The sequence below is a fragment of the Leucopleurus acutus genome (genome assembly GCF_964270905.1).
Source record: "Leucopleurus acutus genome assembly, chromosome: 7".
NCBI classification, from domain to species: domain Eukaryota; kingdom Metazoa; phylum Chordata; class Mammalia; order Artiodactyla; family Delphinidae; genus Leucopleurus; species Leucopleurus acutus.
This window is the reverse complement of record NC_139150.1, coordinates 46608251-46623376: the sequence shown is the minus strand read 5'-3', so window position 1 is coordinate 46623376 and position 15126 is coordinate 46608251. Positions and strand designations below refer to the sequence as shown.

General features: G+C 37.7%; 1 protein-coding gene across 1 annotated transcript in view; it reads right to left on the bottom strand.

Moving 5' to 3' along the window:
* Positions 1-8065, bottom strand: part of ALDH1A1 (aldehyde dehydrogenase 1 family member A1) — a 53837-nt gene extending 45772 nt beyond the window's left edge. The window contains exon 1 of the mRNA XM_082841970.1: positions 7963-8065. Within this exon, the coding sequence (XP_082698096.1) occupies positions 7963-8028 (66 nt within the window). The 5' untranslated portion in view covers positions 8029-8065. The remainder of the gene's footprint in view (positions 1-7962) is intronic.
* Between the last annotated feature and the right edge of the window lie 7061 nt (positions 8066-15126).

The window sequence follows — 15126 nt, the reverse complement described above, 5'->3', positions numbered from 1 at the left end:
ATAAATAAGCACTTTCTTCAAAATATGTCTGGTTTAGATCAAGTTAGGTTTGACTAATAGGCAAATAAAACCTATTAGCCTTATCTGCTGATATGAGATTTTTGGAACCTGTTGGCTCCCTCTAACAGTCCCTCGGGGAGCCCTAAATTCACATTATCTCTTTAGGACTGCAACCTGGCCAGCGGCTCCAGATGCCGTAAGAGAAGCCAATGCTTTCTTGGTGGCAGAGAGATTTTAACAGATTTCACATTTTCAACGTACAAAGAATTTCTTTTAAGTCATGCCAAGAGTGAGGAAGTTTGATGAGATTCTCCATTTTATGTCACCTGTGTGAAATTCCAAACCTGAGAGCCTAGGTCTCGGGCATGTGAAGTGATGGGTACTGTTGTAAACGTATAGGAAGTGATGGATGCTGTAAATGTGTAAACTTTTCTCAGCATTAGGAACCTAAAAAGCACCAGAGCCCGTGAGGGTGGGGGGTGAGGGCAGGGAGAAAGAACAAGATGGGGGTTCAATAATAAGAGAGAGAGACTGAACAAAAGTCAGGTGTTAAACATTTAAAAGAATCAAAGCTAGATCTCTAGCAAGTACTTTTAACCCAAATGCAACCCATTTTGCAAAGCAAAATGTTGAGACTCAAAGTAAAAATGTCTAAAAGGAAATTAAGGAGGAAATAACAGATGGGAAGAAAATACTTAACTGCAGTCAAAAGAATGAAAACAAAATGAGGGGGTGACCAAAAGAAAAGTAAGAGAAATAAAATTTTCCTTTCATTTCTGTTTTATATTATAGTCTGAGTTCAATAACATGAGTGTATACTCTATTCTTTCTTGTTCTTTGAAAAACCTTTCAGCCTTTTCAATTCAATTAGGGGAAAAGAAAAGATGCTAAGGCATTTCTGTTTTGAGCCACAACTTCATTTTGTCCCATAAATGACAAAAACACTCATCGATAATTTCCATACATCATATATACCCTATATCAAAGAGGTAAGATGCAGAAGCACTAGAAAGTTCTGTATATATTTAATATTTAACAATTATCAAGACCCAATAAGATAATTGCTCGCATATAAGCCTTCTTCCTTCTGAAGAAAGTGCCAAATGGAGAGCATGATTCAGTTGTTTGATATTTGCATTCCTTTGACTTCTGAAAAAGTATTGGGAGAGCAGTAGAAATAGTCAGTTAATGGGATCTGGGTGAGGGAGGTAGCTGTTCAGGCAAAATTTTAAGAACTGTGCTGTTTGTGCAGACCCCCAGCCAAGAAATATACATTAATAATTCCAACATTACAATAAAGGCATCAGGTAGAGATAACATCAGAAATCAAATATTAGCAACACTCTACATACCTTGCAAGCATCACCAGTGTTTGTGGGAACTTTTGACAGACAGACACACGCACACACACACACACACACACACACACACACACATACACATACATATGTACGTGTGTATACTCCAAATGAATCAGTGTGATGAAATCCAGTTTACACAAATATTTACTTTTCTGATTTGTAGATTAGCAGTGGCTCTTAATTAAATGTTTAATTATGAAGCAATTATTGCTCCTGTTCTTTTGAACATGGCTCTGTGTTGCCACTTAAATCTGGTAAATGTGTAATGGGTTTGACCACAATTATAATAGCATTATGAAAACACAAACCACCACCACCACCACCACCCAAGCCATCTAATTGCTACCCTGAGACAGGTTTATGGCCATTTTATCAATGCCTGTATTCCCATGAGGGTTCTTTTTGGCTGATCTGGGTTATATCATCCCGTAGATTACCCATGCCATTTCAGAGGCACTAATCTAACTTTGGGTTGCTCTTCAAATGAGTTGTTTCTCATACTCTTCAAGAGTTTTTCTCACCCTGCCCCCTTAGTCTGAGAAGTAGTTAATGACAAATCCATTAGGTGAAGTCCAGTTTAAAGAAATCATGTGAACACTTGTAGTCCTGAGGGTCCTCATGAAATGGGAATAACACCCTCTTTTGGGTATGTGCTATTTACTTTAGGATTTTGTTGATTAGGTTTTCTTGAAGCCAGGCAGGTGCCAGAGAACAAAACAATTTGCCAAGACACTGTCTTCAGAGATAAGCTAAAATATTGCATTCTTAGAGAATGTTTATCTCCCAGGATCAAAATCAATAGTTGGTTTCATCACTGGTTTGTGGCCATGATATAGTTCTTGCTGGACTCAGGCACTGAAAGAGAAAGTAAGCGCTTCTGACCTGGCTGGGTGTGAGTGAGTTTCTGGGAGAAATAGGAAGTCAAGTCCCTAAGTAATTAGATGGTGATCACTGTAGGTAAGTTATAAGGCTGACCCAAAACTTTTAGACAGTTGCTGCTGGTCAATGGACCATGCTTTGAGTAGCATCAGCAAAACCTTTAAGTCTGTTAGAGTTGCAGAATTTCATACCTCACCCCATACCTACAGCATCAGAATCTGTGTTTCAACATGGTCTCTAACTGAGGCACTTACACAATCAAATTTGAGATATACTGCTCTAGAGTATCTTCTTTCTATTAGTCCACGTGTTTCGGGATCTAGTGTCCAAATTATCTCTCTTCTCTTATCATCCAAATTTCCATTCTCTCTATCGGATAAAGGAATGAATGATACAAATTAAATAACAGGTGCAAAAGCATTTGTTAGAGACGATCCAGTGAGATTCAAATACTACTATTTTTAATATTTAGGAAAAATATGAAACCATGTGGAAAAGAATCAGATCTGAAATAAGATTCAGAATCCGGTTCATTCTGTGCTTGCCTCTTAAAAACTGTGACCTTGGGCAAGTCACTTAAGCTGAGCTCAGGTCCCTCAGCTCTAAAATGGGTCACAAGTAACATCTTCCCTAGCTCCTTCCCGGTGGTTAATTATAAACTTCAGATGAGACCAGCAGATGAAAGTAGTTTTGAACTTTGACAAGCAGTGCAAGTATTTGTTCCACTTACATTGGCAACTGAAAATTTTTAGAATTCTAGGAGTCATCTTGGGAAGGAGAGGGTTAAAGAGAGCCTGGACCAAGGAGCTAATAAGTGCTGGGCACTTTACACAAATTACCTCACTTAATTCTCACAGCCACTTTCCAAGGTAGTCATTATTATTCCCAATTTACAGACAAGGGAACTGAAACTCAAGGAGATTAGAAGCTTGGCCAAGGTCATATCATTAAATAAGTAGAAGAGCTAGAAATTGAAGCCGGGTTTATCTTGTTAAGCCACTGCACCTTGCAGCCATCCAGCTATTTGTTCAACTGCTTCCAAGCCAAAAGCAAACAAAATATTGCTTCAGTCAGTGGGGACTTAAAAAGATTTCCCAAATGAAAGCAGTGCCACGGCACAATCGTCTTTGTCTTCAACATAAGTCCTGTCCTGTTTTAAGCACCCCTCAGTGGTTTCCCTCAAATGAAATCCATCAGGCAGTCTGGCTGGAGGCTCCATCTCAAGTCTTATCTCTTCCATGCTCTCTCTTCCTCACTTTATTCCGGCTATGTTTGCCTTTTGATAGTTCTTTGAATATACCAAACGTGTCCGCAGACGTCCCTGCACGTGTTATTACCTCTGGATCTTTGTTTCCCCACGTTCCATGGCCACCTTATGCTCTGCATCCCTCAGGTTCCCCCTTCCCTGATACCTCATCCAAAGTAAGCTCTTCCCCTCATATTGTCTCAGCTTTGTTTTCTTCTTTTTAGCATTTAACACAATTTGTGATTAAAGTATTTACTTACTTGCTTCCTTCCTTCCCACCCCACACCCTGCAGGAATATAAGCTCCATGAGGCAAGAATCATACTAGCTTTCTTATATCATAAGACCTAGCACAGAACAGTCATTCAATGATTTGTTAAATAAAGGGAGGTAAAATGGGAGAGAGGAAGGGAAAAAGGGAGAAATGAGTGAAGAGAGTGGAGTATTTGGAACTGCATGTGGTCTGAATTTGTTTGTTGTAAGAATTTAAAAGGAGATAATAGTAGGGGAAGAAAACACTTTAAATTGTGCCTAGCACATAGTATTCAATGATTCATAACTCTTCTTTATCAAAAATATATCTTTAACCCACATGGGTTAAACAATAATACCAGAAATCTAGGAAAATATCTCCTCCTCTAACCAAAATGTATTATTATTCCCTATGGGTTGAAGAAATGCAGTCCACGTAGAAATTGCACACCTATGTCAAAGTCCTCTGCATCATGGTCTCTCCCAGCCCAAAGGCCACCTTTTCCATCAAAGCAGAGAGTCTGTTTATTTCCAACCTTCCTTATTGTTCTCCTCTTTTTCTAAGTTGGTGGCAAACTTCCTCCTGTTGGCCTGGGAACAGCAGAGCAACAGCTGGAAAGGCTCATGGGCATGGCCCCTCCAGTAATCAGGAATGGACAAATGAAAGACAGAATAAAGGTAGAATAGGATGTCAGCAACGCCATGTCCCAAAGTAGTGATATTGGTCTTAGACAAGTCACTTGTTGGTGTGAGGGCTGAGACTGCCAGCATTCCAAGTCTAGCTTTGTCATTTACTAGCTGTGTAACTTAAGCCAAGTTACTTAGCCACTCTGTTCTTCAGTGTCCTCATCTACAAAACAGGAATAGTAATGTTCTCATAGGGTTATTGTAAGGAGTAAATAAAATCATTGTAAAGGACTTAAACAGTCATTGGCACAGAGTAAACACAATGAAACTTAACTATGATATTTCATGTGTGTGTGGGTATGGGTGTGTGGGGGTGTGTGTGAAATGTCATTAGCTGATGAAGATCTTTTCCAGCATGAATAAATCATTATTCAATGAGTTACATTTAAGAGTCAAGTTAAATATTTTGGGGTTTGAATCCTGTCTGAGAAAGCTTTCTTCTTGAATTTTCTATTTGTCTTTTAAGGTAGAAAACAGTGTTATGAAGGGAGAATGGAAAACAAATTTACCAAATCCTGTAAGAGAAAGTTCTTGATCCCTGAAATCCCAGATCAACCCCTGGAACTTCGCTCCAATGCGGTCCTGTCAGGTGGGGCATGACTGTGCAAGAAAGAGTGACAGAAAGCCTTGGAAAAGAGAATGAGATGAGAGGGACACTTGTGGGAAACAGGTCTAGGAAAGGCTGAGTAAAAGAAGGCTCTGGAAAATTGGAAGGAATTCAGAAAAATAAATAGGACTAGGATAGCTAATGTTAATCGATCACTTCCCATGTGCCAAGCACTGTTTCAAGTGCCTTAAATGCATTAAACTCATTTAATGCTTTTTTCCACCTTAGGAATTCCTATTTTCCATGTAAGGAAACCAAGGCAGAGAGAGGTAATGTAGTTTGCCCAAAGATCACATAATTTCCGAAGAACCTCATTATTTAAAAGCTCAACAAAACAGATGAGTTGGCAGATGTAGGGTTTGTTTAGAATTGGAAAAGGGGAAAATGAGAATAGAGATGAAATCTGAGTTTATGTGCATTTATAATGATGTTATTGAGGTTTTAAGTTCTAAAAACTTTGGTATCATTTTAGAAAGTATTTCTTAAACTCTGATCTCTGTTTTATGCACCTTAAAAAATTAAACCGACTGTACTAGAAAATAAGTCATAAGAGACAGCGATGTCTTTTGTTTGGATGAGAGGCAGTCTCAAGCTTGAGAGGGCGTGTAGTTCTTCTACCATAGTTGTAATAGTTTTTGGTTACTCAATTTTGCTTGTCTCTTCCCTCCGCCTTGCCCCAATGACCAATACATTCTAGCGATAATAAAGACGGACACTAAAACAGTGGGAGAAAAATAATAGAGTTTAGGGGCTAGCTATAGAAGGTAATTTCTCAGACACTATAAAATCCTTGCTTATTTGGTTTGCAACCCGGAAACTTAGTTAATAACCATCATTTTCCAACTCCTCTTGCAAGTGCAAATCCAATACAATTCTTCAGTGAGGCACAGTAAAAAGAAAATGCAAAGGCATTTGAAAAAGCTCACCCATTTAGATTTAATTACATACATAACTGGTGTCCTCCCAAGTGTGAAAATGCTGTAACCAATAAATCAGACAATAAAATGGTATCTGAGCAGAACAGATTTGTAGAGAAGATGTGTGAGCAATCAAAATTCACTGACTTGCACTGGGCATTTTTACCCAGAAAAGTTCTTATATGCAAGAGTAAATTTCTGCTCTTGGAATCTTGCCTCCTTTTGAACACGAAGGTCAGTTAGTTTCCCTAGAGGGTGTTCTTGTGTAATGACTTTTAAGTGAACAGGAGACTTTAATCTTAAAATCATCTCTATGTGTTAAAGAATCACTAGATCTGTGTTTGTATGTTAGATTTTTTTTTGTATGTTAGATTTTAAGGACCATCTCATTTGTCTACTACTGTTTCTCACATGTTTAATTAATAACTACTAAATGAAGCTTAATTCAGTAGAAAGAATATTTCATACTAGATGTCCCTGGAGATTCACATATAAGGAAGACTGCAAACTTCTGCAAACCAGATTTTCAAAAAAAGTGACATTCAGACTACCAAAATATCTTCCCAGGTAGTATAGAAAAAAAAAAAAAGACTCCTATAATAGTAAGGGTATAATTCAATCATTGCCAATGGTTTTGATCTTTATGAAGTGAATGCATTTTTAAATGTACTTACCTTGGATCGAAATTTCTTGTGAATAACAGAGTTAAGAAAGTTGGCAAAACTGGAGTCTTGTTATCTTTTGGGCATAACTTTGCCAAGTGCAAAATTTTTGGACGGTATATATAGTGTCATCGCATTTTTCATATTCCCATTTGGAATAAAATCAAACCGACAAAAAATATTTTCCCTTTTAATAAAAGCTTGTGAAAATAATACTTTAATACACTTTGTAGCTGTTGGTCAACCATGTTAAAGGCACAATCTGATCTCTACTATGGAAAATAGCTGAATAACTTCCTCATTTGTTGTACTTATGAAAATGAAAATGTAACAGACTTTAGGATTTCAAAAGCATCCGTGGTCGCAAGTAAGGAAACAATTTAATAATAGCAGGACTTTATCATTAACGTATAATGCTCTTGGTTTTTCATTGGTTAATTCAGACAGGAAAATGGCTCTCCCTGAGTGGGAATAGTTCCTTTCTTACCTTCCTTTCTGCATCACACCACAAAGCTCACTTTTTAAATGATTTTGGTTAGATTGGTTTTGTTTGTTTTATTTGTTTTTCTGGGAGTTCTAGGCTCTGACTAGAAAGCAGGAATGTAACAGTGTGAAACAGGCAAAGTTCAGAGATACTCCTGATCGACTCAAATAGGATCCATTTCCTCCTTCTCTCTAGCTGTGGATTTTTAAATCTGGGTCTGGCTTCTGCTCTTGTTTCTGTAAATATTTATCAGCTAACAATTACATACTGGCTCCAATGGCAGCAAATTTGGCTGAAGAAATAAATAAGAATGCTTTCTTTCCCCAAATATGCTAAATAATGCAAGTCCCATGAATTTTTTTGTAACTGGAGTTTTCTTCATCCAGTTATCAGACTGAGGTCTTTCAATTTTGACACTCATTTGACATATATAAAAATCATGTTACTTCACTATGCTCTGTTTCTCTCTTTTTTTTCCTTTTTAAAAAAACATTCCCATTTGTTTGTCTGTTTCCAGTAAGTTTCTCTAGTATTTGCCTCTCCTATCACACATGCTAGGCTCTGCTGAAAGTTAATAGAACTGCTTAGTAAAGTCCCCTGAATCCTGGCACAAGAACCTTTTACAACGAAGAGAATTCCTTTCACTCAGAAATATTTTAAGAAATAAATTTATGAAAAGTTGCCTGATACAATTTAGAATTCATTATTTGATCAAGACACTAAACCCAGACCGGCATTTTGCAAGCCTTTTATTTTTATATTTGCAAAGGGCTCTTTACACAAGTTTACTTAAATTGACCTTTTATGCTTTAAATAAACGTAGTTTTTATAAAACTGAGGCAAAACAGCAAATAGAAGTTGTACTAACCTTAGTATATTGAAACTTCAAATTGGTGAGTGGGACAGGTACATCTGGCATGGCAGAGGACGACATTTCTGGTTCAGCTCCTGGAACACAGGTGACAGGCTCAGCGATTTGGTTCTGATAGAGCACTTGGCTTTATTTGTTCCTTTTTATCTGCATGGGCTAAGGTTTATTTGCATACTGGGTTATGATTGGATGAACAAACTGGGAGCAAAAAGAAAACGACACTACTTATTTGTAACACCTAGGGCAGGAAGCCCTTGACTTTAAACTTAAATCCTTAAGAAACCAGTGCTACAGCATTGAAGCTGCATCTGGAGAGAGGGCACTATTTGCAGACGAATTAATTTACAAAGCCGAAACCTGTGATAAGGGTACGAAGCACAGCTGCTCTGGCCACTAAGGCCAGTTATTATGTTTTTGGCTTTTCATGCTTTTTATGCTGCTGTGAAACTTTCTGTTCTCTGACAGACTTGGAATCAGAGAATTCGAGGATTGAAAAATAATCTCAAAGGGCACTTGTTCTCAGCAGAGGCTGGTGTGTCGAGGACCCTGGCCAGGTATCTTTAGGACAGTGCAGTCAGAGAATCAGTCCATGTCCCAGAAAAGCAGGGTGCTGTTTGTGGAAGAAAGGCCCTCTATAGAGACCCTACCCCAAGTCAGCTTATAAAAAATCATACCAATCCAATGTATTATCAGTGCTTGGTAAGTAGAACTACTAGGATTTCAGGAGCTCTAAATTTATCTTTACTTAAATTACCTTTATTTAAATTACCTTTATCTAAATTATCTTTTATATGTGGGAATAGAAAAGTTAGCAGGATATTTTTTAAAAACTCGGACTGTGCTGTCACACAGTCACCGCAGTAGCAATATGGCAATATCGTCTGCTAAAACTCATTTAAAATGAAAGGAACCTCTGGTTTTGGAAGTTGGCTGGTATTTATCAATCATTGATGCAGGCAGTTGTACCAAGAGTGACTTTAAACAGGACTCCCAAGTAATACAAGTTCTTAAAATGAAATTAATGTTTCAAGTTGGGAACATTCAAAAAGGACAATTTTTAACTGTACTACTCCCATTTTAAGTACAATAGTTTATTTTATTGAAACTCTAGCAAAAGCTAGAGTCAGAACAAGATGGAAAACTTTGGATGCTCTTAACTGGTTACTAAGAATTAAGAACAACAATTATTTTTTCCAGTGAAAAATGCCAGCTCCCCCAAATATGAGATTTAGGTAGGGAAGCTAAGACTTACTGAGTAGTTACTCCAAATCAGGTGCAGAAGCCTTACTTTCTCTTTCCTTCCTCACTGGGTTTCCCATTTTACAGACATAGAGTAAGTAGCTTGCTTACGAACACAAATCTAATATGTACAAGAATTTCACTGGCCTGAATTTTATTTCAGGCCAGTCGGATGCTAAAACCCTGGCTCTTATTCCAATTTATTCTCCTTGCCCTCCTCTCCATAAGAGAATTCCCAGATGGACTTGAGAATTGGCTGTTTTGGTTCTCTAAGTGAGTAGTCACTCCTCACAGGCACTCAAGCTTAGCCTTCTATTCACCTAAAATGGGGGTCAGCAAACTTTTTCTGTAAAGAGATAATATTTTCCACTTTCTAGGCCAGATAGTTTCTGTTGTAACTTACTCAACCCTGCATGAAACAAACTACAGGCAATCGATACATTAAGGGGTGTAGGGTGTTTTGCAATACAATTTTATTTACAAAAACAGGAGGCAGGCCAGATTTGACTCATAGGCAGGCCCCTAGATTCTAAGAGAACCATCCCCAAGGTCCTTGCCTTCCCTGCGCTTCACTCTTGAAGACCAGATGGAAACTTCTGTGCTATTTCACCATTTTTGTCTCTCTCTCCCTTTCTTTCTCTCACTCTCAATTTCATTCTTTTTGGAAAATCTAATTGTTTTCTCTCTTAAAAATGTGTTCCGAATTAAATGCACAATTACACAATAGCTGTTACATAACTTGCAGAGTGGTGCTCTGGCCAGGCCCAGACAGCTGTGTTTTGCTACTTTCTTCTTCTCTCAGCTTTGCAGGTGTTTGTGGAGTCAGACACTTGTCCAGGCAGTGAAAGCTCAAAGCTTCATAACACATTTGGTGTGTCATCTCAATATTTTAAGCTCATCCTTAATCATATTCTATTGAATAATTACATAAGAACAGGTCCCTTTTTGCCAGATATTACTGAATGTAGGTAAAAGGAACAGCTTTGGAAACAGGTTACCACACCTGCACATTAAATTTTAACAAATATTTACCAAGTATCTTCTATGAGTAAAGCATTGCGATTAGAGTATCAGGAACTCTCCAACCTTAATCTTACTTGAAGGGCAGATCTCTTCTGTCCAGAAACCACAGGCCCTGAGATTTCTATTTCTGAAGTAAGTATCATCCTGCCCCTGGAATTTGTCTCGTAGAATAGTATATTTTTAGGAGTGGTTGCATGGGTAAAAGGCCTAGGAGATCACTTTCCTCCCTTACAAAGTGGCTTTGGTGAGAACACAGGGCCCAAGAAGCCCCACTTCAAGACTGGACCCAATCGTGTATATTTTTATATACAATATATATTTGTATATTTTGCCAGGATTATGCATCAGAGGAGGGGCTGGAACTTGAATTTGGGATTAATAGATGAAGGATGTTTAATCTTCCTTTCTTTCTTAGGGACAAGTTAAGTTACACACACACACACACACACACACACACACACACACACACACACACACACACACACACGGCAGTGGGGGGATGGGGAAAGGAGCATAATTTATTTTTATTTTGAATCTGACTTCTCCAGTCCTTTGTGAAAGCTGTCATTATACGAAGAAATATATAGACCAGGTCATCAACCATTGCTGAAACTGCTGTCTCATTTTATAAGGAATCTCTCTAAAACTCCATTCAAGCCTTAGTCACTGAAAAGCTAATGGAGCCTAACCTTCTCCCACCCACATGAGTAATTGAAATAAAAACCATTTATATTTAACAAACTTAATTGTATGGTAAAATAAAAAATAACTCATTTTCTGATTTCAAAATCCAGGATCAATTTGTTGAACTTCTTTTGCTCAGTGACATCTGCCATCCCTGACACTTCATTGTCACCTTCAGCATGACTGGGTGAGTCTGCCAGGTGGTTAACCCAGCAATGGATATGTCCCTTTGCTTTTGATCACTGCAATTTCAACAGACACCACATGGGCTTATGTGCCTATTTGGGTTTTAATAATTTGGAAAAAGTGGATCTTGTATGTGATGAGAGAATATGTGCTCAGTTGGCAAGTTGCTATTAAAAATGGAGGTGGAGGGCTTCCCTGGTAGCGCAGTGGTTGAGAGTCCGCCTGCCGACGCAGGGGACGCAGGTTCGTGCCCCGGTCCGGGAAGATCCGCGGCTGGGCCCGTGAGCTATGGCTGCTGAGCCTGCGCGTCCGGAGCCTGTGCTTCGCAACGGGAGAGGCCACAGCAGTGAGAGGCCTGCGTACCGCAAAAAAAAAAAAAAAAAAAAAAATGGAGGTGGAAAGAGAATTCGAGTATGTGAACATATGTGTTTGTGGGCTAATTTCTGTTCATCTGACAATCTTTTCCAATTGGCGATATTTTTTTACCTCTGATTTCCCCTGCTCCTCACATATCCTATCATCGCTTTCTCTTTGTCCTGTGTTACTAAGATGGCAGATGTCCCTCTTACCTGATACAATAGGGTCACTAAAAGAAATAGTAGATTAAATCCTCTATAAGACAGTTATTTCACTTTAAATAGGTTTTGCTAAACTTCATGGGCCAAAACCATTTCTTAGAACTGGGTCTGCTGCTAGAGTTTGAAATAACCTTGCATAAATAATGTTCACATTGTTGTTGTTTCCTCAGAGTGCAGAAAGAATTTTAAAGACATCTTTGAGGCAATCTGAATGTAGACTACTTCGAGATTTTTATGTATTTTTAATTTTTTTACAATTGTCTTATACACGGATTATTATTATTATGCCAGTGTGTTTAATAATTTGACGAGATTGAGTGTTTGCATAACACTCAGTTTTGTTTTCATAGAAATCACTTTCCCTTTCCTCCTAATAAATCAACAACTTGAATAACATTTAATTTAATCATGCGGTTGAACTACTAGGTTCATGTGAATGATAAGATTTTGGAGCAGAGATTTGACTATTGCTAAGCAGACAAGATTGTGCCCAAAACTGAGTGTATGTAGACATGAGTGTCAGTACTAATTTTTTTCTCTTTTATTTTTTATTAAAAATTTTTTAAGTCAAATACACCATGTATAGAAAAACTGCAAAACTCATAACTTTTTATTTATAACATCTCAACAAACAGTCATGAAAGGAACAAAACAAAATAACCACCACCGGGGTCAAAGAATTGAACAATATTAGAACCCCATAGCCCACTTTGTACATCCTCTCTGTCACTATCCCCTTCTTCCTCACCCCAGATGACCAGTATCCTAACTTCTAATGCCACACATTCTTTTTTCCCTGATTTTGAACCTGTAAGCAAATCATACAGTCAGAATATTTTTACAAAGGAACTTCAGAGGTGCAAGTTAATCAGGCAAGTGAGTTAAATCGTGGTTGTAGGTAAAGAAAGTTTCTCAGGGAGTACTCTCCACCAAAATATCCTCCAATAAATTTAAATTATAAGTGCAAAATACGCAGCAACAAGTTAGCATTTTTAAGAGTCAAGGGGCACTTTTTTTATCCCAATCCCGGCACATGTAAGGGTGCGGAGAAATGACCCTTTTCCTGTAGCGTTTCTCAGAGCTTAATAACACTTGGCAAATTGTATTAAAATATTAAAAACATTTAACCCTTGATCTGGTTATTCTAATTCTAGAAATTTCTTTTAAGGAAACAAATAAATGTGTAAATTATGAACAAGTATCTTTAAAAGAATATTATTTATGAAATTAAAAAAATACCAGATGGTTAGATAAATCATGGGTTAGTGAAAAAAGTAAACAAATACTTGAGGAACTTTTGTGATATATTGTAAATTAGTAAAAAAAAAAAAAAAAAAGGTTATAAACCCGTGTGCCCTCTGTAGGCATGCTAAGAAATTGTGCTTCACTCTTAGTATTTGGCCGAAATCTGCAATTTGCCTTTGACCTTGGCCTCAGCATTTGGAAAGCTAAATAGCTGAATTTTGACTTCAGTGTCATTTCTGGCATTTTGAATTTATGCATGATAAAAACAATCATGTGATTTCTTTGGTTATATTTTATAGAATTTTCCCAGGCTGAATAATGATTCCTAAAGATATCTCTGGAAGCTGTGAATATTACCTTATATAGCAAAAGAAAGTTTGCAGATATGATTTAGTTAAGGATCTTGAGATGAGAGATTATTTTGTATTATCAGGGTGGGCCTTAAATGTAATCACAAGTATCCTTGTAAGAGGGAGGCGAAGGAGATTTGACCACAGAAACAGAAGGCAGTTTGACCACTGAAGCAGCTAGCTTTGACAATTAAGGGGCTAGGAGCCAAGGAATGCAAGGAATGCAGCTCTAGAAACTGGAAAATACAAGGAAATGGATTCTCCCCCTGTGCCTCTGGAGGGAACTGGCTCTGCCCACCCCTTTGATATTGACCAGTGAAACTGATTTCAGCCCTATGACCTCTAGAATTGTAAGAATGAATGTGTGCTGTGTTAAACCACCAAGTTTATGGTAATTTGTTACATCAGTCATGGGCACCCAATACAATAATCAATGTAAGCAGGAGTTCAGGGTTGCCAAATAGTATCCACTGTCATTGGTCATGCCCTCTGCATGTTTTTCTAGTTTATTGTTAAAATCTAAATATTCATGTTCAAATAAAGGGAAGCCTCCCTCCCATCTGTACCTGGAATAAAAACTTCTCAGGTGCTGACATTTTGAAATCCTTCCAGTTTCCGTTGTAGTATAAATGGATACCCATTCAATTGCAAAAGTAAGATGCAATAGAAAATGATGTTTGTGAAAGCCTTTTTTTAAAATGATCATTTCAGCTAGACAATATCAAACTTGGTTTGCATTTGCTTGCTTGGATTTTTCCCACACACATGTGTACCCAGATCTATAACTACAATCCAAACTTATCTTCCAGGCTCTGGCTTAGGTTCCAGCTGCTTGTTCGGTACCTGAGCTACATGGCACATCTAGTCAGGTAGCTGGATTTGAAAATTGAGAGCTTGTATATTTGTTTACGTGGACCATGCAGTATGATTAAAAATAAATACAAACATTTACATAAAAACCCAGATTTTAACTTGACCATCAGAAGACTGGAAGAGTGTTTTAGCCTGCCTGCCCATTGGAATCACCTAGGGAATTCAAAACAAAACAAAACAAAAGAGATTCCGATTCAGTAACAGTGGTTTGAGTCCAGCTATTGGTATGCATTTTAAGTTCCTCAGGTAATTCTAATGTGTGGTCAGCTGTCAGAACCGCTGAAGCAGCTCTGGCTCTATTTCCTCATGGTGCTCAATGTTGGAGTGACATCCACATCACCTGGAAATTTTAGAAATGCTAATTCTCAGGTTCCATCTCAGAACAACTGAATCAGAATCCTTGGAGCTAGGGCCCAGCAATCTGTGCTTTAAAGAACCCATCAGGTGATTCTGAGTCAAGGTCAAGTTTGAGGATCACTGCACTGAAACATAGACCCAACCTATCTCTAGTATTTAGTTCAGCCTATTTTCACTCAATTAGGTTAACTACCTAGTCTCTTAGTTCATATTTTAAGACCCTTGATTGAACTCATTATCATTTTTCAAAATCAGACCTTTTTCTTGAATTTTCTCTTTCTGCTTATAACAAAACAACACCGACGAAAATTCAGGCATCTGTGATTCCTTGCCTTTTTCCTGTAAAACTATTAATTTTATTTATTGAAATAATTATTACTTTCAACTTTCCAGTGTCCTGACATTTTAGGTCAAGGTTTTAACGAGCACATAGCTGTCGTATTTTTTTAATCCAATCTCAGAGTCTCTGCTTTTAACATGTACGTTTATTCCATTTCTCTCTATTTCTGATTATTGTGATGACTGATGTACTTTGTGCTTTCTGTTTGTCCTTATATCAGTTAGGATTAGGTTTGGTTGCCCATTAGGGAACATCCAAAATAAATACTCAAAATGGAAATGGATTT